Source organism: Chlorocebus sabaeus, chromosome 20 (genome assembly GCF_047675955.1).
Source record: "Chlorocebus sabaeus isolate Y175 chromosome 20, mChlSab1.0.hap1, whole genome shotgun sequence".
In the NCBI taxonomy this organism is placed as follows: Eukaryota; Metazoa; Chordata; class Mammalia; order Primates; family Cercopithecidae; genus Chlorocebus; species Chlorocebus sabaeus.
In genome coordinates this window covers 110,505,628-110,533,475 of record NC_132923.1, presented here as the reverse complement: position 1 = coordinate 110,533,475, position 27,848 = coordinate 110,505,628, and the positions used below count along the sequence as shown (strand labels likewise).

Sequence of the window (27,848 nt, the reverse complement as noted above, 5' to 3'; positions counted from 1 at the left end):
GACCAGGGAGCAGGGTCCACCGGGACCCCTGTTTGTTTGAGTATTATCTTTGTATCGAAGCATTGCGTAAACACTGAGAAGTGCACAAATCATAATGGACAAGTCAATAAATTTTCAAAAAGTGAATACACCTGTGTAACCAGTACCCAGATCAATAAACAAAGCATTTCCAGTTCCCTTAGAGGCCCGCACCTGAGGATAACCATCCTAAGCTAAATTCTAATAGGTTCATTTTGCCCGTTTTAAAATTTATTTTATTTTTTATTTTTATTTTTTTATTTATTTTTGCTCTTCTTGCCCAGGCTGGAGTGCAATGGCATGGTCTTGGCTCACTGCAACCTCTGCCTCCCTGCAACCTCTGCCTCCCAGGTTCAAGCAATTCTCCTGTCTCAGTCTCCCAAATAGCTGGGATTATAGGTGCCTGCCACCACAACCAGCTAATTTGGTTTGTTTGTTTGTTTGTTTTGTTTTGAGACAGAGTCTCTCTCTGTCACCCAGGCTGGAGTGCAGTGGCATGATCTCAGCTCACTAAAAGCTCCGCCTCCCGGGTTCACGGCATGCCATTCTCCTGCCTCAGCCTCCCGAATAGGTGGAACTACAGGCGCCCGTTACCACGCCCGGCTAATTTTTTGTATTTTTAGTAGAGAGGGGGTTTCACCATGTTAGCCAGGATGGTTTTGATCTCCTGACCTCGTGATCCACCTGCCTAGGACTCCTGAAATGCTGGGATTATAGGCATGAACCACTGTACCCAGCTCATTGTAGTTTTAATTTGCATTTTTCTGATGATTAATGAAGTTGAGGACTTCTTCAAATGTTTATTGCCATTCGGACAGCCTCTTTTATGAAATGCCTCTTCAAGTCTTTTGTCCATTTTTAAAAATTGGTTGTCTTTCCTTTGCATCTTACGTGGCAGGAGTTCATAATTTAATACATGGAGTCTTCGTAAGTTGCCAGTCTCCCTCTAGGTTGTTTCTATAAGGTTGTGGACTCTATAATAGAGAGGGTTTCTCCCTTTAACCAGATGATTCACTTAGAACAACTTCGCCTCTTGTTTGGCTGGTCACAGGTGCCTAAATGCACATCCTCTCACGCTGCTCCTGAAGATGTTGCTGCCACTGCTGCTAGTGGTAGCTAATGCCACGTGCCACTTTCCACAGGTCAGGCAGGGTTCTGTGCACTTTACGTATTAACTCTTGTTTTTTTTGTTTTTTTTGTTTTTTTGTTTTGAGACAGGGTCTCACTCTGTCACCCCAGCTGGAGTACAGTGGCGTGATCATGGCTCACTGCAGCCTTGACCTCCCAGGCTCAAGTGATCCTCCCTCCTCAGCAACCTGCAGCCTGCATATTTGGGACTACAGGTGTGCCACCACACCTGGCTAATTTTTAATTTTTTTTTTTGTAGAGATGGGGTCTCACCGTATTGCCCAGGCTGGCCTCAAACTCCTGGACTCAAGCGATTCTCCCACCTCAGCCTCCCAAACTGCTGAGATTACAGGTGTGAGCCACTGCACCCAGCCCAGAGCCTGTGCTGCTTTGGACAGCATCTGGTCTCTAGGTTTTGTTTGTTTGTTTTTGAGATGAGTCTCGCTCTGTTGCCCAGGTTGGAATGCAATGGCACGGTCTCGGCTCACTGCAACCTCCACCTCCCAGGTTCAGGTGATTGTCCTGCCTCAGCCTCCTGACTAGCTGGGGACTACAGGCGCGTGCCACCACACCCGGCTAACTTTTGTATTTTTTAGTAGAGACAGGGTTTCTCCATGTTGTCAGGCTGGTCTCAAACTCCCAACTTCGTGATCTGCTGCCTCGGCCTCCCAAAGTGCTGGGATTACAGGCGTGAGCCACCGTACCCGGCCTGGTCTCTAGTGCTTCTTCACAAGCAGTCACTCTGTCTTAACATCCAGCATGATAGAGGGGTTCAGTCCAAGGCAGTTCTGGGGTTACTCTGATGTCTGTCATTTCCCAAGCCCCTTGCTAAATATTCCTGTCCTTCCCTATGAGCCTGGGGTTGAATACTATTATCAGCCCCGTACAGGTGAGGAAACTGAGGGCTAAAGATGTTAAATGTCGTGCCCAAAACCACACAGCTATGAGTGGATGGTAAAGCTAGGATTCACACCCTGGCCTGCCCGACTCCTTCCTGTGACTGGAATCCCAACTCTCCTGGAGGTCACGGCCTATTGCTCCAGTGCCTGCGTTCAGCCTACACATATATTTTGTTTGGCCTGCAAGATAAGGAGTGTTTTTTGATTTGAGGTGTGGTTTAGTAAGGCTTTGGTAATTTGGCTGCTTCTGAAAACACTGGGTCCGAGTTGCTGTGTAGCGACTCGGCTGGAGCCAGGTAGCCACTGCCCTCTGCAAACTGCTTGGAGGTTCCCGCTCTGCCTGGCTTCACTCACTACTTGCCCAACCCGTTGTGATTTTCTGTGCAGTGAGATGTGAGACTATACTTTTCCTCCTGCCACATACACTCCTGAGGGTCAGGTATCAGAATCACCTGTGGGGCTTTTTAAAGCTGTACTTCCCCTCCCCTACTCACCATCCCTACTATTCTACCACAGGCAGTGGTGAGACAGTTTCCTATAGGAATTTGTAGTTTCTCTATGTTGTATTAGGGTAGGAACAAAGATCAACAACTTGAGCCGGGCATGGTGGCTCAAACCTGTAATCCCAGCACTTTGGGAGGCTGAGGTAGGTGGATTGCCTGAGGTCAGGAGTTCGAGACCAGCCTGGCCAACATGATGAAACCCCGTCTCTACTAAAAATACAAAGAATTAGCTGGGCATGGTAGCAGATGCCTGTAATCCCAGCTCCTCGGGAGGCTGAGGCAGGAGAATTGCTTGAGCCTGGGAGGCAGAGGTTACACTGAGCCGAGATCACGCCATTGCACTCCAGCCTGGGCAACAAAAGCGAAACTCCATCTCAAAAAAATTAATTAAAAAAAAGGTCAACTTCCATATCCCTGTGTCCCAGTAGTGTCATGTGTGCCACACTAAACTGGAAAGACTATGGAATTAAGGTCAGAACTGGGTTCTGGTCTTGCCTCTGCCTCTAACTTACATGCAAGTCAGTTGTCCTCTCAGGCCGGATGTAGTAGCTCACACCTGTAATCCCAGCACTTTAGGAGGCCACAGTGGGAAGATCACTTGAGGCCAGAGTTTAAAACCAGCCTAACCAACGGGGTAAAACCCTGTCTCTATAATACAAAAATTAGCCAGGCATGGTGGTACACACCTGTAATTCCAGCTACCTGGGAAGCTGAGACATGAGAATTGCTTGAACCCAGGAGATGGAGGTTGCAGTGAGTCAAGATTATGCCGCTGGCGAGACTCCATTTCAAAAAGAAAAAGAAAATTGTCCTCTCAGAGCCTTGGTTTTCTCCTCTGTGAAATGGAGCTAGTAATTCCTGTCCACCTACCGAGGTGCAGTGGGTGGCTCCAGTGAGATCATGACTGGTAACGTGCTTTGTAAACTGGGAGCTTACTTGCGCAGGGTAGTTGGTGTCCTCAGCCAAGCTGAGCATCCCTGACCTCTAGGAAGAGTCCACATTCCTGGGGCCTGGCCTTGTGCTGTGGGCCATATGATCGTGTTTGAAGGAGAGAGCCCATAGGACTTTCTCTGAGGCTTGGATACAGTGCGTTGCTGGGGCCACCCTAACAGTGTGGCCCTTTCCCCCTCATCTACCTGGCACTCTTCTCCCTATGGAGGTGGACTGTACTGGCCATATCTACCTTCTCCATGGGCTCCACAGGCACTGCTGGAGGGCTTGGGGATCAACTGAGACTATGAAAGGACTATCTGAATAAAACCAAGTAGCCTGCAAAACTCTACTAATCTAACCTTCAAGGTGTCTGTCTCTGTGTTTCAGAGGTGTGATTTGTTCATTCATTGCACAAAATTCACTTAGCATTTGCTCTGTGCTAGGCCCTGCACTGGGGGTGCTGAAGGTGAACGGGCATTCCACAGACGTAGGGTTATGATCGTTACCGAAGGAGCCCCTGGTGGCCTGAACTCAGGGGACCTGAGGGATGCGGTGGACAGTGAGGCTGGTACAGATGATGGCTGTGCCTCCCATGTCAGGGTAGGGACTTTGGACTTTATGTTGCAGGTAGGGAGTCTTTGATGGTTTTTTGACAATGCCCAGGGAGGTTCCTGGGCATTAGCTTAGGGGAGGAGGAGCAGGAAGATGAGAACATAAGGAGTTTAGTGTGGGATGTGTTTGAGTTTGAGGCTCTGTGGAACATCCAGTGGTTGCCATGTGGTAGGCAGCTGGATTTATGAGCCAAGACTCAGGAAAGTTCTGGACTAGGGTTAGAGATCTGAGAGGTATTGGTAATTGATAGAGGATTGACTATGAATGGAACTGTACAGGCCAGGCACAGTTACTTACACCTGTAATCCCAGCACTTTAAGAGGCCCAGGCAGGAGGATCACTTGAGCCCAGGTGTTCAAGAACAGCTTGGGCAACATAGCGAGACCCTGTCTCTGCAAAAAGTGTTTTAAAAATTAGCTGAGTGTGGTGGTACGCGCCTCTAGTCCCCACTACTCAGGAGGTTGAGGTGGGAGGATCACTTGAGCTCAGAGGTTGAGGCTGCAGTGAGCCATGAATCATGCTGCTGGACTCCAGCCTGGGCAACACAGACCCTGTCTCACAACATAACAAAACAAAACAAAACAAAGCCTTACAGAGTGGGAGGAGGAGAAGAATGAACTGTGGGGTGGTTCAGCCCCCTCAAGTTACAGATGAGCAAATGGCCCCAGAAGATAGCCGTTTGCTTATGGCCTCAGCAGTGTCATTCATCCATTCATTCAGTAGATATTTATTGAATACCTGACATGTACTAGGAGCTAGTTTGAGTGCTGGGATACAGCAGTGAGCAAAACACTCATGGAGCTTACATTCCAGTGGGCAGACTCAGAAAGCAAATTAAATATTATGTTAAGTAGGGAAATGCTACAGATAAAAGTAAAGCAGTGTATTCTTAGATTCTAAAGATAAGGAAAATGGGGCCCGGCATGGTGGCTCACACCTGTAATCCTAGCACTTTGGGAGGCTGAGGCGGGCAGATCACTTGAGGTCAGGAGTTTGAGACCAGCCTGGCTAACATGGTGAAACCCCATCTCTACTAAAAATACAAAAATCAGCCAGGTATGGCAGTGGGTGCCTGTAATCCCAGCTACTTGAGAGGCTGAGGCAGGAGAATTGCTTGAGCTTGGGAGGCAGAGGCTGCAGTGAGCTGGGATCGTGCCACTGCACTCCAGCCTGCGCGATAGAGGGAGACTGTCTCAAAAAAAAAGAAAAGACTTTTAAGATTTTGACCTAAGTAGTAGGAAGGATGGAGTTGCCACAAGGTAAGATAATGTGATGAGTAGGTTTTAGGGGAGAACTGGGAGTTCAGTTTTAGACAGGTTAACTTAGAGCTACCTGTGGACACCTACACAGAGTCAGTAGCAGCAGCAATAAGACCCTCATTTCAGCCCCTTCCCCTTCTCTTGGATGCCAGGTCTGTGCACTCGTCCTGTTTGGGTAACTTTCTCATCCCTGGCAGCTGACCTGGGCCACTGGCCGCCTCCCCACACTGAGAACTGACCCCAGCCCCTGCCCCTAGGTTGTGCACAGGGACCTGAAGCCCAGCAACATCCTGTATGTGGACGAGTCCGGGAATCCCGAGTGCCTGCGCATCTGTGACTTTGGTTTTGCCAAACAGCTGCGGGCTGAGAACGGGCTCCTCATGACACCTTGCTACACAGCCAACTTCGTGGCGCCGGAGGTGAGTGGCACCGGAGGTGAGTGGCACAGCCTCCTCAGCTGTAAGAGTGCGGGGAACTGGAGGCCTTGTGCCCCCTCCTAGAGGCCCCACATTGGCCAGGACTCCAGCCTCTGTGACCTTGGCCCAGCTGGCAAGGGGAGATCTAGCCTGTGCCTGGGACCCTTGTCCTGCCCTTGAGGGGAGTAGCAGGAAACATCTGTGGTGACTTTCTACTGCCCCCCAGACTGACCACCTCCCCTGCCCTGTTGCCAGGTGCTGAAGCGCCAGGGCTATGATGAAGGCTGTGACATCTGGAGCCTGGGCATTCTGCTCTACACCATGCTGGCGGGGTGAGTGCCCCTGGCCTGGACCCTTCCCCACTCCTGTAGCCCTAGCGTTTGGGCTGCGCGGTGCTTGTCTGATAGGAATGGCTCAGCCAGCTCTGACTCAGGATGGTCTGGAAATAGAGACATGCTCCTCCCTCTGGGAGCTCTACCCTGGGAGTACCCCATCTGAGGGGGAGACAGTCTCCCCCAGCTCCAGGATGGAGGCCAGAATCTGTACCCAGTCCGTGCGGGCTTTTCTGCAGGTACACTCCATTTGCCAATGGTCCCAGTGACACACCAGAGGAAATCCTAACCCGGATCGGCAGTGGGAAGTTTACCCTCAGTGGGGGAAACTGGAACACAGTTTCAGAGACAGCCAAGGTGAGTCTGTGCGGCCGGCGTGGGCTTATTTGGAGTAGGGAGGCAGGGTCCCATCCCAGGGCTTTTCAGCAGTTCATGAACAGCCTCATTTCTCCAAGTGGATGTTCCACAAATCCCTGTTGCTGTATTTCTCCAAGTGGAAGATTCCCAGGCAGACCACCACCATCCCCGCACCTTGTTGGGGTAACTTGGTGATCATTCCTTGGCCCTCCTCATTCTGGGCCCTGTGGGGCACCCAGGGCTGCATCATCGGTCCGGGCCTTGTGAAAGCCTAGTGTAGTGAGGGATACTACCTAGTTTGCACACAAGGAGCAGAGATGCCTGGAGGCACAGATAGGCGGACCCTCTCGGCCAAGGGTGTGGACCGTGGAGACACAGAGCAGAGCAATTGGCCATGCCACGCAGAGCCTCCTTGGAGGAAGTAGCATGTGAGCTTTCAGTATTAGCAACAGTGTTTGGTTATTGGGAACCTGTATGCCAGACAGAGTTGAACCCTCCATGTACAGCCACCTCACATCAACCTGTGAGGCAGGGAGTGGTTATTCCTATTTCTCAGCAGGGAAACTGAGGCTCAGAGAGTTTAAGAAACTTGCCCAAGGCACTCACTTGATGAGTGCAAAAGGCAGGTTTTGAACCTGATCTATCTGAGCCCAAACCTGAGGCTTTTCCCACCTTCCCACATGGCTTTTTGAAGGCAAAGGAGAAATGGAAGGGTGTTCCAGGACAAAGGGCCTAGAGCAGCGAAGGCCCAGAGACAGGAACCTTGGCTATGTGCGGGGAGCCCTGGAGCAGAGTGGAGAATGGATCCTAGGGGCTGCTACAAGGGTTCAGGCGGGAGCTAGCAGAAGATGGTTGCCCTTCTGTGTCCCATTAGGGGCCTGCTCCCCTGCAGCCCTCCCGCCACCCCCTTGCCCACTGTGTCCCCAGGACCTGGTGTCCAAGATGCTACATGTGGATCCCCACCAGCGCCTCACAGCTAAGCAGGTTCTGCAGCATCCATGGGTCACCCAGAAAGACAAGCTTCCCCAAAGCCAGCTGTCCCACCAGGACCTACAGCTTGTGAAGGTATGGCCACCCTTGGGCTGCTGGGCATCTGGGGGGTCAACCCAAGGTGGCATGGTCAGGGACTTGTGACAGAGCCAGGCAATTCCATGTCCGTACTGAGTACCATGAGGTGGAACGTAGGAGAAGAAGACACAGCCCTGCTGTCAGGGAGCTTAACACGCTACAGTGTCACGGTGCATTCACAGCCCCCAGTCCTCTGGAAGACACAGCTGCTGACCTCTGAACCTTCCAGTCTTAAGGGGGTTGGACCCATGACCATAAAAGACCACTGAGGCTGGATTAACAGTGGGCTAGGCTGGGCGCAGTGGCTCACGCCTGTAATCCCAGCACTTTGGGAGACCGAGGAGGGTGGATCACGAGGTCAGGAGTTCAAGACCAGCCTGACCAAGATGGTGAAATGCCATCTCTACTAAAAATACAAAAATTAGCCAGGCGTGGTAGCAGGCTCCTGTAATCCCAGCCATTCAGGAGGCTGAGGCAGGAGAATCGCTTGAACCCAGGGGGCGGAGGTTGTAGTGAGCCAAGATTGTGCCACTGCGCTCCAGTCTGGGTGACAAAGTGACTCCATCTCAAAAAACAAACAAACAAACAAAAAACAAAACAGTGGGCTATGGGGCTGGGCGTGGTGGCTCACGCCTGTAATCCCAGCATTTTGGGAGGCCAAGGCGGGTGGATCACTTGAAGTCAGGAGTTCTTTTTTTTTTTGGTTTTTTTTTGGTTTTTTTTTTTTTTTGTTTTTTTTTTTTTTGAGACGGAGTCTCGCTCTGTCGCCCAGGCTGGAGTGCAGTGGCCGATCTCAGCTCACTGCAAGCTCTGCCTCCCGGGTTTACGCCATTCTCCTGCCTCAGCCTCCCGAGTAGCTGGGACTACAGGCGCCCGCCACCGCGCCCGGCTAGTTTTTTGTATTTTTTAGTAGAGACGGGGTTTCACCGTGTTAGCCAGGATGGTCTCGATCTCCTGACCTCGTGATCCGCCCGTCTCGGCCTCCCAAAGTGCTAGGATTACAGGCTTGAGCCACCGCGCCCGGCCTTTTTTTTTTTTTTTGAGGCGGAGTCTCGCTCTGTCGCCCAGGCTGGAGTGCAGGGGCCGGATCTCAGCTCACTGCAAGCTCCGCCTCCCGGGTTTACGCCATTCTCCTGCCTCAGCCTCCCGAGTAGCTGGGACTACAGGCGCCCGCCACCTCGCCCAGCTAGATTTTTGTATTTTTTAGTAGAGACGGGGTTTCACCGGGTTAGCCAGGATGGTCTTGATCTCCTGACCTCGTGATCCACCCGTCTCGGCCTCCCAAAGTGCTGGGATTACAGGCTTGAGCCACCGCGCCCGGCTAAAGTCAGGAGTTCAAGACCAGCCTGGCCAAGATGGTGAAACCCCATCTCTACTAAAAATACAAAAATCAGCCTGGTGCAGTGGCAGGTGCCTGTAACATCCCAGCACTTTGGGAGGCTGAGGCAGGTGGATCACCTGAAGTCAGAAGTTCAAGACCAGCCTGGCCAACATGGTGAAACGCTGTCTCTACTAAAAATACAAAAACTAGCTGGGCGTGGTAGCGGGTACCTGTAATCCCAGCTACTTGGGAGGCTGAGGCAGGAGAATCGCTTGAACTCAGGAGGCGGAAGTTGCGATGAGCCAAGATCGTGCCACTGCACTCCAACCTTGCCTGTCTAAAAACAAAAATAAAACAAAACAAAAAACAGTGGGCTGTGGAACACTGAGCGGGGCTGGCCTACCCTTGGGGCATGCATCCCCTCCCCACTACATCTCCCACCATTATGAACTGACCTCCCCTCTTCTCTTTCAGGGAGCCATGGCTGCCACATACTCGGCACTCAACAGCTCCAAGCCCACCCCCCAGCTGAAGCCCATCGAGTCATCCATCCTGGCCCAGCGGCGAGTGAGGAAGTTGCCATCCACCACCCTGTGAGGCAACAGGGCATTCAGGCCGCAGGGCAGTGCTAGCTTGACGGAGGCAGCATGCTTCCCAGAGGGAGCAGGCCGGAGCCACAGGGCCAGAGGGAGCTGGAACCCGAGGGGCCAGGGAAGCCGCCAGCCCAGAACACCCCTAGTGAGGGTGTGAGAAGTGCCTTCTCCTTCCCCAGGATGGACTCTTCTCGGCTCAGGCTCTGCTGGTGGAAATCGATTCACTGTACAAACTCTTTTTTTATGGAAAAAATGGCATCAACCACCATGGATTTTTACAAGATCCATTTGCCTTTCTGGGAGCAGAAACAGCCATTGCGGCCCAAGGAGGGGAACTGAGTCACACTGAGGCTCTCTGAGACTCTTTAGAGCAGCTTTGGGATCCCACCCTGGGGACCCCCACGATTGGCCATCTGTAGCCATCTGCACACACCTCCGAGACAGTCCAGTGTCACCTCTCTCAGAGCCTCTGGCTGGTTATTAGAACTCATTCTATCCCCAGTCAGCTCCTTTTCCGTTCTGTTCTGCTGGGAGTTCTAGAACCACTTCCTGCTACAGGAGGGGACTCATGCCCTGCTGGCTTCCAGCTTCAGGCACCAGCATCCACCTTGGCCCCACCAGTGGATCCCCTGTGGTCAGGCTGGGCAGCCCCAGAGAGAGGATGTGGAAAGCACTTTTTGGCTGACTTCTTTTGGGGTTGGCAACAGGACAGAGTTCATGGGAGGCCAGTGGGTGGGCCATGAGGGACAGGGGCTTTTTTCATTTCTTCCTCTGCTGGTTACTCAGGGTTCATCTGTCCATGGCCTTTCTAATAAACTGTTGAGTTGAAGCATGCTCTCCTCCACTGTTCATCCCTGAATTTACCCTCTCTCTGCTATTGGATGTTGAAGACATTGGCAGTGACAGAAAATGGGCCAGGGCCAATTAGCCCAGCTGCTTGGAACCAGGTCATCTGGGGAGTGTGTGGGAATCCTGCTGGTCTGGCCCACGAGTCCCTGCCAGGGGATTCCATTATGGTATTGATAACAGTATTACTAGCCACTGGTGACCAAGTGCCAGGTACTATGCCTGGGCCTCACATGAATATCTCATTTAATCTTAACCCTGTGAGGTAGATGCTCTGTATTATCCCTGTTTTTTTTTTTTTTTTTCCCGAGATGGAGTCTTGCTATCGCCCAGGCTGGAGTGCAGTGGCCGGATCTCAGCTCACTGCAAGCTCCGCCTCCTGGGTTTACGCCATTCTCCTGCCTCAGCCTCCTGAGTAGCTGGGACTACAGGCGCCCGCCACCGCGCCCGGCTAGTTTTTTGTTTTTTTTAGTAGAGACGGGGTTTCACCGTGTTAGCCAAGATGGTCTCGATCTCCTGACCTCGTGATCCGCCCATCTCAGCCTCCCAAAGTGTATCCCTGTTTTATAGATGAGGAAACAGGCTCAAGTTGGGGAATGACATTTTCTCATGCAGTATTTTCTGAGCACCCATTCTGGCCCTGTACTGGATGCTGATGAACCAGGTACAGAACAAGGTCATTGTGTCCAGGGGTCTTACCTCCCAGTAGGGGAGATGGACACTTAACAAGCCAAGGTCAGCTACTGAGAAGACATGTGCGGAATTAAACTTGGGTGAGAAATTGGGTGGTCAGGGAAGGCCATTCTGGGGAGGTAACCCAGGAGCTGAGATCTGAATGGTGAGAAGGGGTCAGCCAAGACTGGGAGGCAGAGGGCAGGCAGGACAAAGTCCATGAGGGGGAAACAGGCTTGGTGTGCTCAGGGATGAGAGGAGGCTGATGTAGCTGTGACCCCCAGAGCCAGGCGTTCGCCCAAGATGATGTGGGAGAGGAGGCAGAAACTAGTTGTGCTAGGCATTGTAGGCCAGGATTAAGCGTGTGTTTAATTCTGAGTGAGGTGCAAGCTCCTAAAATAATTTAGGCAGGAAAGTGACATGATTTGATCATGATTTGATTCACATTTTTAAAAGATCCCTCTGGGCCAGATGCGGTGGTTCACACCTGTTATCCCACCACTTTGGGAGGCCGAGGCAGGCAGATCACTTGAGGTCAGGAGCTCAAGACCAGCCTGGCTAGCATAGCGAAACTCTCCCTACTAAAAATACAAAAATTAGCTGGGGGTGGTGGTGCACGCCTGTAGTCCCAGCAACTCGCAAGGCTGTGGCATGAGAATTGCTTGAACCTGGGAGGCAGAGGTTGCAGTGAACCGCGATCACACCACTGCACTCCAGCCCAGGCAACAGAGCGAGACTGTCTCAAAAAAATAAAAGATTATTCCAGCTGCTCTGTAGATAATTTGCAGTGAGCTGGGGAGGCAGGAGGGAAGCAGGGTGACCAGGTTGGTGGCTACTGCAGTAGCCCAGGCAAGGGATGAGGTGGCTTGGACTAGGGTGGTGGAGTGGAGATAGGGAGGGAGTGGATGGGGTCAGGATATGCTCTGGAGGTAAAGTAGATAGCACTTGCTGGCAGTTTGCATGCAGAGGATAAGAGAAACAGGAGATTCAAGGATATTTTCTAGATTTTAGGGGAAAGAGTTTTGGGGGAAGCATTGGAGAGGAGTAGATTTGAGGAAAATTTTTAGAGCTCTGTGGAAAGTAACTTTTAAATATCCAAATGGCAGGGCATGGTGGCTCGTGCCTGTAATCCCAGCACTTTGGGAGGCTGAGGCAGGTGGATAACCTGAGGTCAAGAGTTCGAGACCAGCCTGACCAACGTGGAGAAACCCCGTCTCTACTAAATAAAAAAAAAATACAAAATTAGCCAAGCGTGGTGGCGCATGCCTACTTGGGAGGCTGAGGCAGGAGAATCACTTGAACCCAGGAGGCCGAGGTTGCGGTGAGCTGAGATCGCACCTTTGCACTCCAACCTGGGCAACGAGAGTAAAACTTTGTCTCCAAAAAAAAAAAAAAAAAAAAAAATCCAAATGGAAAATTAGAAGTTGAAGTTCTAGGGAGAGATCTGGACTGGAAAGATAAATTTGGGAGTCATTAGCTTGGAGAAAGTTTGCAAAGCCAAGAGACGGGGAGTGTGGTCCATGGACCAGCAGCATCAGCATCATCTGGGAGCTGAGTAGAAGCGCTGAATCTCAGGCCCGTCCCCAGACCTGGTTAATAGAAATCTATGTTATAACAAAGTCTACATGTGATTTCTATGCATATTAAAGCTTGAGAAGTGCTGTTCTAGGGACTGGGCAAAGATGAGGGGGTCAGGGGATGCCTGTGCTGAGCCCTGGAGCACCAGCAAGGGAGACTCAGGGATGGCAACCAGAGGACCCCCCCACCCCCAGACTGGCAAGATTCCAAGCCTTATGAACCAGGCCTTGGTTTCCATGACTTCTAGCCTTCCCACTTTACAGATTTTAGAAAGCCAGGGCCTTAGAGGTGAGTAAGTCCTGTTATGATGGAAGGAGATTCTGATAACAGCAGCTAAGTTTTGGAGCTGGCTTAAGTGTACAGATTCGAAGCCTGGCAGCCTCCCCACAGGAGCAAAGAGGGTGCTGTTGGGGCCTCCTGTGCAACCAGTGACACTTACGTGGTACTTAGCCCCAACCCACGTCCTATGTGTTTCACTTATTGGAGACTTGGTTTCCTTATCTTGGAACCAACATTTCCTGTCCCACCCATCACCCAGGGTTGTCTCCCCTGGACCCCATCACCCAGCTGGAATCCTGAGCATCACCACCCTGCCTCCTTCCCCTCACTTCTGCATCCTGGCACCATCAATTCTGTTTCCTAAATATTTGGAGGATCCATCCCCTCCTCTCCATCCTCCCTGCCCTTCTCATATTTTTGTTCTTTCCGTAGCCCACTAAATCCAGACTTTTGTGTCCCCAACATCCTCCACTTACAATCACAAATCTGACCCAGCATCTGCCCTGAAGTGACTCCTCACTGTTTACAAGATAGAGCTGAGGCATCCTTGCTTGAATTCAGTGTCCTGTGTGATCTGGCCCCACCAAGACCCCAGTGTCAGCTCTGTAACTTGTCCCCAAACTGCTCACAAGACCCGAACCTGCCATGCTTCTGCCTCCACTGGATTCTGCTGCCACATGTGCCCCACTAATTTCTCATCCTTTAGGAAAATTCAAATGACACCTCCAGGGAGCCAACTAGGACACCCCAAACTGTGGTGACCTTCCTTTGGGGTCCCCAGATCCCCCTCCGTGCCCCATTTCTGTGTATACCACACTTTTGGAAACAGCTGATGATGTGTTTTCTCCCCACTAGTCTGTGAACCTGAGGGTGTGGGCTGTGCTTTGTTCATTCCATATCCTGTGCACCTGGCGCACAGTTTTTTGGTCCTCAGCTAGTGTTTGTTGAATGGGTGAGTGAACGAGAGCGGACTTGATGGTGCTGGGGGAAGCACAGAGCTGGAACCTGGAAAGGCATCTGGGGTGGAAGGGAAGCTGGTGCTCTGAGGCATTGAGCAGTTAGTGTCTTGCCCCAGGCACCTGAGGGAAGATTCAAGAACCAGGAAATGGTGGTGGATGGGTGGGTGGCGTGGGAGTCCCTAGGTTTCTCAGCAGCCAAACCCCAAAACCCTAATACTTCACCTCTGTGGGCTTCCGTTTCTGCACTTGCTAAATGGGGATAATTCCTGCCTACCTCACAGCCTTACCCGAAGATCAAATGAGTGTGTGAATATGAATGTGTTTAGGAAGGTAAAAAGCTTTGCAATTAGGCTTATGATAGTTTTCACAGGTCGGGACAGTCCCCCAAGAACTCAGTGGACTCCAGAAACGCAGTTCCCAGCCACCAGCACCTCCAGTAGGAACTTTCCTCTCTGAGTGCTGACTGCCTCGACAAAACCCACTAATAGGCTGGGCATGGTGGATCACGCTTATAGTTGCAGCATTTTGGGAGGCCAAAGCAGGAGTATCATTTGAGGCCAGGAGTTCGTGACCATTCTGGGCAATGTAGTGAGACCCAAGACCCTGTTTCTATTTAAAGAAAAAAAGGCCGAGCCCGGTGGCTCAAGCCTGTAATCCCAGCACTTTGGGAGGCCGAGACGGGCGGATCACGAGGTCAGGAGATCGAGACCATCCTGGCTAACACGGTGAAACCCCGTCTCTACTAAAAAATACAAAAAAACTAGCCGGGCGACGTGGCGGGCGCCTGTAGTCTCAGCTACTCTGGAGGCTGAGGCAGGAGAATGGCATAAACCCGGGAGGCGGAGCTTGCAGTGAGCTGAGATCTGGCCACTGCACTCCAGCCTGGGTGACAGAGTGAGACTCTGTCTCAAAAAAAAAAAAAAGAAAAGAAAAGAAAAGTAAAAATGTTTTTAAACCAACTAATGGGAGTGTATATTCAGGGCAACTTGAATCTATGCTCCCTAGAAATAAATATTTTAAATAAGAAAAAAAAAAACAACACTAATAGCAATAACCCAGCTCGGGAAAACAAATGATCAATCCTCATGTCCCCAAGTTCCACAGTCGCTCTTCCTTTTTTTTGAGAATCTCGTTCTGTCACCCAAGCTTGCTGCAACCTCTACTTCACGGGTTCCAGTGATCCTCCCACCTCAGCCTAACAAGCTGGGACTACAGGTGTGCGCCACCATAGCCAGCTAATTTATTTTCTTTTTTAGAAACAGGGTCTCGCTATGTTGCCCAGGCTGGCCACCCTTCCCTTTAATGCCCAGATAACAACCCCTGAGCACTCACCCTTCAGAATGTCCCCTCCCATAAAATAGTGGCTCCCATCTATCAATCAAATGCTCATGATGGAGTGCTGGGCACCAAGTGCTTTCCTTGCTTTATTTCATTTGATCCTCATTATGAGGGAGATGTGATAATTTCACACACAAGAAAATTGAGGATCGGAAATTAAATGACTTGCTCGAGTACCCAGCTAAGAGGCAGAGCAGGACTCAAATCGAAATCTGTGTTTCTGAAACTCACACTTCACTGGTGTGCTGTCCAGCCTCTCTGCTTCTGAAAATGCCCAAGACCTAGTTACACGTTCCACAGATCTGTCTGGTGATGACCCTTCCCCTCAGCCAGCCAGGTGATCATAAAGTTCCCATAACATTGGGTTCTGGTGTCAATTAGAGGACACAGTTGGAAAGTTCTATTTCCCAGCTGGCAAGGTGTAGAAAACAAGATGGGGAATTTGGGGAGTTTCCTACAGACATTCTCAGAAGGTAGAGAGTTCCCACCACCTGTGTTGCACACGCAGAGCACTAATGACGTGTTGAGGTCTTACAGGAGATTCCTCTTCCCTTAGGGGACTGTTTAGATGATCTCACATGTCCCCTTTGGGTAGGGGACTCAGATTCTCAGTTGTTGGTGCAGACATCAAAATCCCTGAGCATTTTTTGCATTTTACCCACTTATGTATCATGTTTTCCATGATTACTTCAGGCCCCCATAAAGAAAAGGCTGGTTTCTTACATATGTTAAGTAATTAAACCAGTTAGCACCTTGGTTAACACATGGATTTAATTCACTCACTCACCCTGTTATGAAAGGCCACAAAGAACACGCCCATCAGTGATTGGTCATTTGTTCATTGGCCATGGGAGGCACAAGGTCTTGAGTTCCTTCTTTAACCAGGCAAAGTATACACATCATCCCTAATACGCAAAGCAATCTAATGAGGGAGGCATTACAATTTCCATTATTTATTTATTTAGTTATTTATTTTTTGAGATGGAGTCTCACTTGGTCACTCAGGCTGGAGTACAATGGGACAGTCTCAAGTCACTGCAACCTCTGCCTCCCAGGTTCAAATGATTCTCCTGCCTCAGTCTCCCAAGTAGCTGGGACTATAGGTGCGTACCACCATACCCAGCTAATTTTTGTATTTTTAGTAGAGACGAGGTTTCACTATGTTGGCCAGGCTGGTCTTGGACTCCTGATCTCGTGATCCACCTGCCTCGGCCTCCCAAAGTGCTGGGATTACAGGCGTGAGCCACTGCGCCCGGCCTACAATTTCCATTTTATGACAAGGAAACTGAGGCTAAGGGAGGACACTTGCCCACAATCCCCAAGCAAGGAAGTGGCTCAGCCAGGTTTTGAACTGAGGCGTATCTGGCTCCAAGCTCGTGTGTGTCCTACTATTCAACCCTGGTGCACAGGCTAAATCTCTTCCCACAGTGACTCATAAAATCTCACAGTCAGAAGGGCTCTAAAGGCCTAGACTCAACCCCCACCCACTATAGGAATCTCCCACAGAGGGTTTCCACTTTCTGTTCGAATACCACCAGCGCTGGAGAATCCACCACATCACAAGGCAGTCCCCCACACATTTGGAAAGTTCCTCCACTTTGAACTGACGACTTCTGAGTAGCTTCCACTTCTTGTGGGGGGTTCCCACTAACTCCTGGGGACCCAAGGGAGAAATGATTCAACAGAAGCAGGAGAGAGATCTACATGAGCACCCCACCCCCAGTGGAGGTAGCTGCAGGTGGCAGGCAAAGGAGTGGTACTAAGGCTAAGCCAAGGAGAGGGAAAGACCCAGAGAAGTGAGCAGGAGGCCCTCGTGGGCCATCATCCTCCAGGGCCTTTGCAGTGGCCCCCACCTTTTCCCTCCCACCTCAGCTCCTGCCCCACTGACCTGTGAAGGCAGCAGTGGGTAATGGGAACAGGCAGAGCTAGACAGATCTGAGGTCATACCCCAGCCCTAATGCTGACCTGCTGTGTGACCTTGGGCAAGTTGCTTCACTATTCTGACTTTTCAACTGTCAAACAGAGCGATAGTGAGCATTAAAGGAGAGGGTGTTGGCTGGGCACGGTGGCTCATGCTTGTAATCCCAGCACTTTGGGAGGCTGAAGCTGGCGGATCATTGGAGACCAGGAGTTCGAGACCAGCCTGGCTAACATGGTGAAACCCCATCTATACTAAACACACACACACACAGACAAATTAGCCAGGCGAGGTGGCAAGTGCCTGTAATCCGAGCTATTCGTGAGGCTGAGACAAGAATCGCTTGAACCTGAGAGGCAGAGACAGCAGTGAGCCAAGGTCGCGCCACTGCACTCCAGCCTGGGTGACAGAGTGAGACTCTGAAGTTTCAAAATTTAAAAATAAAATAATAAAATAAAGGGGAGAGCGTGTGAAGTGTGTACAGAGCTGCTCAGTTATAAGCAAACAACACGAGGACGTGGGAAGCAGGCTGGAGTAGTGTGGTTAAGTACAGACCTGGGGTTAGGCTGTCCTGGTTTTGTTATTTAACTTTTTTGAGGGACAAACAGTCCTGGCTTACAATTCAACTTTGACCACTTTCTTGTGGACCTTGGGCAAGCCATTTAATCTCTCTACCTTGATTTACTCATATTATTCCTTTATTTATTTTTTAGAGGCAGGGTCTTATTCTGCCTTGTCACCCGGGCTGGAGTGCAGTGGTATGATCATGGCTCACTGTAACCTCAACCTCCCAGGTTCAAGCAATCCTCCCACTTCAGCCTCCTCAGTAGCTTAGACCACAGGCACAGACCAACATGCCTGGCTAATTTTTGTTTTATTTTATTATTCTATTTTTTTGTAGAGATGGGTTCTCGCCGTGTTGCCTGGACTGGTCTTGAACTCCTGGGCTCAAGTAATCCTCCTGCCTCGGCCTCCCAAAGTGCTGCGATTACAGGTCTGAGCCAACGCGCCCTGCCTTCCCACCGTTTTAAGTAGAAGGAATCATATCCAGAGCCCGGACAGGTCAGCTCATTTAAGCATCCTTGCCCCATGAAAAGAGGGAGCCCTTTCATGATGACCTTTTCTCTCTTTCCAGAATCTCTCTCTGAGTTATAACTCATGTTTATGACTCAGTCTGAGACTTCTTTTTATAATTTCCTCTGTTTCTCTTCCCTTCGTCTGCTCCCCACCACCCCCGCCCGCTGTGGGCTGAGTTGAGAAACCGAGGGGTGATGACACATGTCAGAGCTGGGCGTGAGGCCTGCACTTAGGGTGGGCCTGGGGTCACCCATCTGTTGCAGAATCTTCTTACCAGACCTGGACTTGGGCAAAGTCATTCCTGTAGTCATTAGGAAGCATTTCAGCTACTGGGTCCTTTGTGGACTTCTGTGAGTGGGGGTTGGGATCAGAAGACACAAATGAGGTCAAATCTCAACAGCAGACATCACTAACTATGTGATCTTGGGCAAGTCACTTGGCCTAAGTCTTATTTCCCTCAGCTGCAGACCATCATCAGAGAGTTATGGAGGAGATACAAGGAAATAATGAGAATAAAGGCTCTGGCAGGGATCAGATCCAGAAAAAATGATGGCTGAGTTGCCAGAATGCTTGATAGAACCTTCAGGCCTAATGAGATGCTCCAGAACCAAGGGATCTTAATTCAGGGTCCATGGCATCCCAGGCACGGGGATATATGTAAAACGACCTGTATATCTTCCTGGGAGGAGAGGGTACAGGGTTAATCAGATTCTCAAAGGAATTCAAGATCTCCTAAATGTTAAGAAACATTTTATCCAGGGGAGCAGCTAACTAACACTTTTACTTTTCAAGCATGTAGAACAGCAGTCCTGCCGCAGCACTGTGCAATAGTTCTTTCAGTAGGCTTAACATTCCAGGCTGGGCAGTAGCTCAGACCTATAACCCCAACACTTTGGGAGGCCGAGGCAGGTGTATTGCTTGAGCCCAGGAGTTTGAGACCAGCCTCGGCAACATGGTGAAACCCCCTTTATACCAAAAATACAAAAAAATTAGTCAGGCATGGTGGGGTGTGACTGTGGTCCCAGCTATTTGGAAAGCTGAGAAAAGCTGAGGTGGGAGGATCCTTGGAGCCAGGGAAGTTGAGGCTGCAGTGAGCCATGATTGCACCACTGCATTCCAGCCTGGGTGATAGAGAGAAACTAGGCATACACACACACACACCCATATATATATATAAAATTTAAAAAACACAAAAATTAAAAACTTATGTTCCAGACATAGAAGATACTAAAATGAGAGCAATTGGCTTCTTGACTTTCTGGAGCATTGAACTTCAGAGAGGTTAAATGATTTAGCCAAGGTCACACAGTGCTAAAGGAAGCCTGATGCTGGAATTGGACCCCCAAGTCTCTGACTGCAAAGTTGGCCACTTTGTGTCTTGATAGAGGGGCCTTCCCAGGGGTCAAGATCCTTCTGGTTGGCTGAGACCAACAAGATCAGCATTCTGTAAGGCCTGGGAATGGTCACTGGTTGGGGTCACAATGAGGGCCTCTGCCAGGGAGATGAGTCTGAACTACCAGCTCACCTCCTGGGGGTGCTGATGAGCTGCCTGTAAATTAACTGGGGTTGTTAATCACCCACGATTCAGGGAGAAGGGGTTATCTTGCTAACTGCAGACTGACAGACCATGAGGGAACTCCACGTGTGTATTTATAGCAACAATACTGAGGTTTAATTTATATACAATAAAATGCATAGATTGGCTGGGCGCGGTGGCTTACGCCTGTAATCCCAGCACTTTGGGAGGCCGAGGTGGGCGGATCACCTGAGGGTCAGCCTGACCAACATGAAGAAACCCCGTCTCTACTGAAAATACAAAATTAACCGGGCGTGGTGGTGCATGCCTGTAATCCCAGCTACTTAGGAGGCTGAGGCAGGAGAATCGCTTGAACCCAGAGGTGGAGGTTGTGGTAAGCCAGGATTGTGCCATTGCACTCCAGCCTGGGCAACAAAAGCAAAACTCTGTCTCAAAAAATGATAATAGTAAATAAGTAAATTTAAAAATAAAAAATAATAAAAATAATAAAATGCATAGATTTTAAAAGTACAATTGAATGAGTTTGGGCAAACTCATACATGTATGAAACCCACACCACTCTCAAGGTATAGAAAGTTTTCATTATGCAGAGAATTCCTTGTGTCCCCTCTCAGTTCCTTCGGTGCCAGAGGCAATCACTGTTCTGATTTTTGTCACCATAAGTTAGTTTTGCCTGTTCTAGAACTCAATAAAAATTGAATCGTCCAGTGTATACTTTTTGTGTCTGACTTTTTCCATTCAACATAACATCTGTGAAGATTCATCAATCTTGTTGTATGTCACTAGCTCATTCTCTGTTGTTGCTGAAGTGGTATTCTATTGAATGAAAATGCCACAGTTTAATTCATTCATCTGTTGATGGACATTCTTTTTATCCCCCAGTTTTGGGCTAATATAAACATTTATGCACGAGTCTTTGTGTGGACACATGTTTATATTTCTCTCGGGCAAATAGAAGCGGTATTGCCGTGTCACAGGATAGGTGAATGTTTAATTATATAAAAAGTTACTGGCCGGGCTCGGTGGCTCAAGCCTGTAATCCCAGCACTTTGGGAGGCCGAGACGGGCGGATCACGAGGTCAAGAGATTGAGACCATCCTGGATAATACGGTGAAACCCCGTCTCTACTAAAAAATACAAAAAAAAAAAACCTAGCCGGGCAAGGTGGCGGGCGCCTGTAGTCCCAGCTACTTGGGAGGCTGAGGCTGGAGAATGGCGTAAGCCTGGGAGGCGGAGCTTGCAGTGAGCTGAGATCCGGCCACTGCACTCCAGCCTGGGCTACAGAGCGAGACTCCGTCTCAAAAAAAAAAAAAAAAAAAGTTACTAGGCTGGGTATGGTGGCTCACGCCTATAATCCCAGCACTTTGGGAGGCCAAGGTGGACGGATTGCTTGAGTTCAGGAGTTGAGACCAGCCTTGGCAACATGGTAAAACCCCATCTCTACCAAAAAAAAAAAAAAAATTAGCTGGGCATGGTGACGAACCTGTAGTCCCCACTACTCAGGGGGCTGAGGTGGGAGGATTGCTTGAGCCCAGGAGGTTGAGACTGCAGTGAGCCACGATCACGCCACTGCACTCCAGCCTGGCTGACAGAGTGAGACCCTTTCGAAAAGAAAAAAAAAAATTACTAAATTGTTTTCCAAAGCAGTTGTGCCATTTTACACTCCCACCAGGAATGTATGACAGTTCCTGTTGCTTCAAACCCCTTGCCAGTCTTTGGTATTATTAATTTTTTTTTTTTTTTTTTTTTTTTGAGACAGAGCTTTTGATCTTGTTGCTCAGGCTGGAGTGTACTGGCGCGATCTTGGCTCACTGCAACCTCCGCCTCTCAGGGTCAAGCAATTATCCTGCCCCAGCCTCCTGAGTAGCTGGGATTACAGGTGTGCACCACCACACCCTGCTAATTGTTTTGTATTTTCAGTAAAGATGGGGTTTCACCATGTTGGCCAGGCTGGTCTTGAACTGCTGACCTCAGGTGATCCACCTGCCTCAGCCTCCCAGAGTGCTGGGATTACAAGTGTGAGCCAACATGCCGGTGGTTTTTTTTTTTTTTTTTTTTTTTTTCTTGAGACAGAGTCTTGCTCTGTCACCCAGGCTGGAGTGCAGTGGCACCATCTTGGCTCACTGCAACCGCCACCTCCCAGGTTCAAGCGATTCTTCTGCCTCAGCCTCCCAAATAGCTGGGATTACAGGCATGCACCACCATGCCCGGCTAATTTTTGTGTTTTGAGTAGAGACGGGGTTTCACCATATTAGCCAGGCTGGTCTCAAACTCCTGACCTCGTGATCGCCCGCCCGGCCACACCCTGTGATATTATTAATTTTTTTAACTTTAGTCATTCAAGTGGGTATGAAGTGATTTATCTTTGAGGATTTAATTTGCATATCTCTAATGACTAATGACATTAAGCATCTTTTGGTGTGCTTATTGAATATTCCTGTATACTTCTTCATCTATTCAAAATTTTTGAGCCATTTAAAAAATTGTGCTGGGGCCGGGCCCAGTGGCTCATGCCTGTAATCCCAGCACTTTGGGAGGCCAAGGCGGGCAGATCACCTGCAGTCAGGAGTTCGAGACCAGCCTGGCCAACATGGTGAAACCCAGTCTCTATTAAAAAAAAAAAAAATACAAAATTAGCTGGGTGTGGTGTTGCACACCTGTAATCCCAGCTACTTGAGAGGCTGACGCAGGAGAATCACTTGAACCTGGGAGGTGGCAGTTGTAGTGAGCCAAGATCGCACCATTGCACTCCAGCCAGGGCAAAAAGAGCAAAATTCCATCTCAAAAAAACAAAACAAAACAAAAAAATTGTGTTGGCTGTGCATGGTGGCTCATGCCTGTAATCCCAGCACTTTGGGAGGCCGAGGCGAGTGGACTACCTGAGGTCAGGAGTTTGAGACCAGCCTGGCCAACATGGTGAAATCCCATCTCTACTGAAAATACAAAAATTAGCCAGGCGCAGTGGCAGTTGCCTGCAATCCCAGCTACTTGAAAGGCTGAGGCAGAAGAATCGCTTGAACCTGGGAGGTGAAGGTTGCAGTGAGCCTAGATCACACCACTGTACTCCAGCCTGGGTGACAGAGCAAGACTCCGTCTCAAATAATAATAATAATAATAATAATAATATAATAAATAAATAAAAATAAAAAGTTGTGTTGTTGGCCACACATGGTGGCTCATGCCTATAATCCCAGCAATTTGGGAGGCCAAGGCAGGAGGATCACTTGAGCCCAGTAGTTTGAGAACAGCCTGGGCAACATAGTGAGACTTTGTCACTACCAAAAAATTTGTTTTAGTTAGCTGAGCATAGTATCATATGCCTGTGGTCCTAGTTACTTGGGAAGCTGAGCCGAGAGGACTGCTTAGGCCTGGGAGGTCGAAGCTGCAGTGAACTGTGATCATGCCACTGCACTCCAGCCTAGACGACTGAGTCTCGAAAAAAAAAAAAAAAAAAAAGGTTAGAAACCTACAAGAAGAGAGGTTAAATAACTTACTCAAGGACACAGGTAGTAAGAGACAGAGATGGGATTAAATCTAGGTCAGCCTCACCTGGAACTTCCTGCTCCTAATCCTTACTACTTTACTGTCTCTGTAATTTAAGACCCAGGTGATGGTTAGCCTGGAAATTTTTTTTTTTTTTTTTTTAATTTTTTTGAGATGGAGTCTCACTCTGTCGCCCAGGCTGGAGTGCAGTGGTGTGATCTAGGCTCACTGCAAGCTCCGCCTCCCGGATTCATTTATACCATTCTCCTGCCTCAGTCTCCGGAGTAGCTGGGACTACAGGCGCCCACCACCATGCCCAGCTAAGTTTTTGTATTTTTAGTAGAGATGGGGTTTCACCATGTTAGCCAGGATAGTCTCGATCTCCTGACCTTGTGATCTGCCCGCCTAGGCCTCCCAAAGTGCTGTGATTACAGGTGTGAGCCACCACGCCCGGCCTAGCCTGGAAATTTTAAAGATCTGCAAAGTTTTCTAATAGGATTGCATGAGATCTATTGCTTAACTTGAGGAGAATCTACATCTTAACAATACTGACTCTTCCAATTCATGAAATATCTATTTAGATTTAATTTTTCTCAGCAATGTTTTATAGACTTTAGTGTACAGGATTTATATATCTTTTATTAAATTTGTCCTGAAGTATTTGATATTTTAAATATAATATTGTCAATGGCAATTTTTTTTAAATTTTAGTTTCCAATTTTGTGTTGCCAGTGTATAGTATTATAATTGATTTTTTTTTTTTTTTTTTGAGATGGAGTCTCCCAGGTTGGAGTGCAGTGGCACCATCTAAGCTCACTACAACCTCTGCCTCCTGGGTTCAAGTGATTCTCCTGCCTCAGCCCCCTGAGTAGCTGGGATTACAGGCGTGTGCCACCACACCTGGCTAATTTTTTTATTTTCAGTAGAGACAGGATTTTCACCATGTTGGCCAGGCTGGTCTTGAACTCCTGACCTCCAGTGATCCACCTGCCTTGGCCTCCCAAAGTGCTGGGATTACAGGCATGAGCCACCATGTCTGGCCAACTTCGTTTTTTTTTTTTTGAGACAGAGTCTTGCTCTGTCACCCAGTCTGGAGTGCAGTGCTTGAGAATCTCGGCTCACTGCAACCTCTGCCTCCCAGGTTCAAGCGATTCTCCTGTCTCAGCCTCCTGAGTAGCTGAGATTACAGGCACACACCACCACACCTGGCTAATTTTTGTATTTTTAGTAGAGACGGGGTTTCACCCTGTTGGCCAGGGTGATCTCGAACTCCTGACCTCATGATCTGCACCCCTCGGCCTCCCAAAGTGCTGGAATTACAGGTGTGAGCCACTGCACCCAGCTTACTTAGTTTTAATAGCTATTTTTAGGTTCCTTAGCATTTTCTACAGAGATAATCTTTTTTTTTTTTCTTTTTTGAGATGGGGTCTCACTGTCGCCCAGGCTGGAGTGCAGTGGCGTAATCTCAGCTCACTGCAACCACTGCCTCCTGGGTTCAAGTGATTCTCCTGCCTCAGCTTCCAGAGTAGCTGGGACTACAGGCACATGCCACCATGCCCACTAATTTTGTAATTTTAGTACAGATGGGGTTTCACTATATTGGTTGGGCTGGTCTTGAACTCCTGACCTCAGATGATCCATCCGCCTCAGCCTCCCAAAGTGCTGGGATTACAGGCATGAGCCACTGTGCCCGGCCAAGATAATCTTGTTCTTTGCAAATAAATATAGTTTTACCTATTCCTTTCAAATCTTTTTTTTTAATTGCATTTTTTTATTCATTATTTATTTATTTATTTATTTTATTTTATTTTATTTTTTTTTGAGATGGAGTCTCGCTCTGTCACCCAGGCTGGAGTGCAGTGGCCGGATCTCAGCTCACTGCAAGCTCCGCCTCCCGGGTTCACGCCATTCTCCTGCCTCAGCCTCCCAAGTAGCTGGGACTACAGGCGCTCACCACCTCGCCTGGCTAGTTTTTTGTATTTTTTAGTAGAGACGGGGTTTCACCGTGTTAGCCAGGATGGTCTCGATCTCCTGACCTCGTGATCCGCCCGCCTCGGCCTCCCAAAGTGCTGGGATTACAGGCGTGAGCCACCGTGCCTGGCTCCTTTCAAATCTATATGCCTTTTATTTCTTTTTTCTTGCCTTATTGCACTGGCTAGAATTGTTAGTACAATAGTAAACAAAACATCCTTACCTTCTTTATATTAGGAGGAACGCATTCAATCTTTCATCATTAAGTATGATGTTATCTGTATTATTCTAAATACTCTTTATCAGGCTAAAGAAGTTTCCTTCTCTTCCTACTTTGCTGAGAATTTTTACATGAATTTTCTCAAATGCTTTTTTCTTTATGTATTGAGGTGATCATAAGTTTTGCTTTGTTTTTTAGTTGGTTAATGAGGTGAATTACATAGATTTAAAATGTTAAACCATCATTTCATTCCTGAGATAGAAAGCTACTCAGGTTATTTCTTCTTTTCTTCTTTTTTAAAATTTTTTATTATTATTATTTTTTTGAAACGGGGTCTCACTCTGTCACCAAGGTTGGAGTGCAGTGGCACAATAATGGTTTACCTCTGCCTCAATCTCCTGGAGCCAATCAGTCCTCCTACCTCAGCCTCACAAAGCACCGGGATTACAGGCGTGAGCCACCACATCTGATGTGCAACATGTTTTATTTATTTATTTTTTTTTTTTGGAGACAGAGTCTTGCCTTATCCCCTAGGCTGCAGTGCAGTGGCATGGTCTCAACTCACTGCAACCTCCGCCTTCTGAGTTCAAGCGATTCTCCTGCCTCAGCCTCCTGAGTAACTGGGATTACAGGCATGCGCCACCACGCCTGGCTAATTTTGTATTTTTGGTAGAGATAGGGTTTCTTCACGTTGGTCAGGCTGGTCTCAAACTCCTGACCTCATGTGATCTGCCCGCCTCAGCCTCCCAAAGTGCTGGGATTACAGGCATGAGCCACTGCACGTAGCCCGCAACATGTTTTAGAAAGCTAAAATTAGCTGGGCATGGTGGCTTACACCTGTAATCCCAGCACTTTGGGAGGCTAAGGTGGGTGGAGTGCTTTAGCCCAGGAGTTTGAGACCAGCCTGGGCAACATGGCAAAACCCCATCTCTATAAACACTTACAAAGTTAACTGGGCATGGTGGCATCTGCCTGTAGTCCCAGTTAATTGGAAAGCTGAGGTGGGAGGATTGCTTGAGCCTGGGAGGTTGAGGCTGCAGTGAGCCAAAATCCCACCACCACACTCCAGCCTGGGCAGCAGAGAGAGATCCTGTTTCAAAAAAAAACAAGGAAAGAACAATGAAATTTACTTAGTAGGGCCGGACACAGCGGCTCACGCCTGTAATCCCAATACTTTGGAAGGCTGAGGCGGGCAGATCACACCTAGCCAAGAGCTTAAGACCAGCCTGGCCAACATGGCGAAACTCCGTCTCTACTAAAAATACAAAAAATAGCTGGGCATGGTGGTGTGTGCCTGTAATCCCAGCCACTCTAGTGGCTGAGGCAGGAGAATTGCTTGAACCTGGGAGGCGCAGGTTGCAGTGAGCCGAGATCATGCCACTGCACTCCAGCTTGGACTACAGAGTGAGACCCTGTCTCAAAAAAAGAAAAATAAAATGTTTATTTATTATACCACATATTGCAATGATGGCATCTGCTCATTTGTCATTCAACAAACGTTTCTTGAGCACTCACCTGGCATGTAATTTTTTGGAGGAAAATTTATGACTTTGGTTTGCTATTTGTCAAAAGGCACTCTCTGTTCCTTCCTCCCGTTTACCTTATGCTAAGCAGTTTACTAGAAGCTTTAAATGCTTTGGCTCATTTAATCATCAAAACAGCCTAGCTAAGTAGATATTATTATTTCCTTTTATACATGAATAAAATGGAATATCCGATAAATCAAATGGAATCAACTTAAATAAAAAAATCTTTAATCCCTTAATCAATAGTTTACATTTATTGAGTGCTTATCAGGTGCCAAGCACTGTAATAAATGCTTTATAAGTATTATTGCCTCTATTTACTTACGGAGTGAAGGCTTTGAATATACTCATTTTACTAATGAGTATGAGGTTAAATTACCTACTATCCAAGGTCATCCTTTTAGAAAGTGGTAGAGCTGATACCAGCACTGTACTTCACATTAGAAAACCTGTGTTCATACCTTGTTTTTACAGTGTGATCTTGTCATCTTACAGTCACTGAACAGCTCTGAGCTTTAGTTTCATTTGTTTTTTAGCTTTAAGTTTTTAATGATTATATCATCTCAAAAGATTGTTTTAAAGGCCTGAAAGGAATTCCTATACCTGTAAGCACTGCACATGTATTATTCAAGCAAACATTGGTCACCAATTATGTGAAAAGCATATACTAGGTATTAGAGGATGCATTAAAAATAATTTATTGTTCTTACGTGGTTTATAGAGATGAGATTAGATATAGATATAAAGACTACAGATAAAAAGGAATCCCCTTCTCACAATTAAATTGGGCTATCCTAAATTGGGCTGTGAAATCAGACAGATCCAGATCCAGACAAATCCAGGTTTGAAACCTCAGCTTCACCACCCCACTGGCTGTGTGACTTTGAGCAAATTACCCAAACTTTCTTCTTTCTCTTCTTCTTCTCCTTCTTTTCTTCTTCTTCCTCTTCCTCCCTCTTCCCTCTTCCTCTTCCTCTCTTCTCCTTCTTCTTCTCCTTCTCCTCC

At 48.4% G+C, this 27,848-nt stretch overlaps 1 protein-coding gene across 3 annotated transcripts in view; it reads left to right on the top strand.

Moving 5' to 3' along the window:
- RPS6KA1 (ribosomal protein S6 kinase A1) overlaps positions 1 to 10,268 on the top strand; it is a 46,239-nt gene extending 35,971 nt beyond the window's left edge. For all 3 annotated transcript variants that reach the window (XM_007979886.3, XM_073007649.1, XM_007979884.3), the window contains 5 exons: positions 5,610 to 5,771; positions 6,024 to 6,100; positions 6,340 to 6,457; positions 7,385 to 7,522; positions 9,321 to 10,268. In XM_007979886.3, the coding sequence (XP_007978077.1) occupies positions 5,610 to 5,771; positions 6,024 to 6,100; positions 6,340 to 6,457; positions 7,385 to 7,522; positions 9,321 to 9,443 (618 nt within the window). In that variant the 3' untranslated portion in view covers positions 9,444 to 10,268. The remainder of the gene's footprint in view (positions 1 to 5,609; positions 5,772 to 6,023; positions 6,101 to 6,339; positions 6,458 to 7,384; positions 7,523 to 9,320) is intronic.
- The last annotated feature ends 17,580 nt before the right edge of the window (positions 10,269 to 27,848 follow it).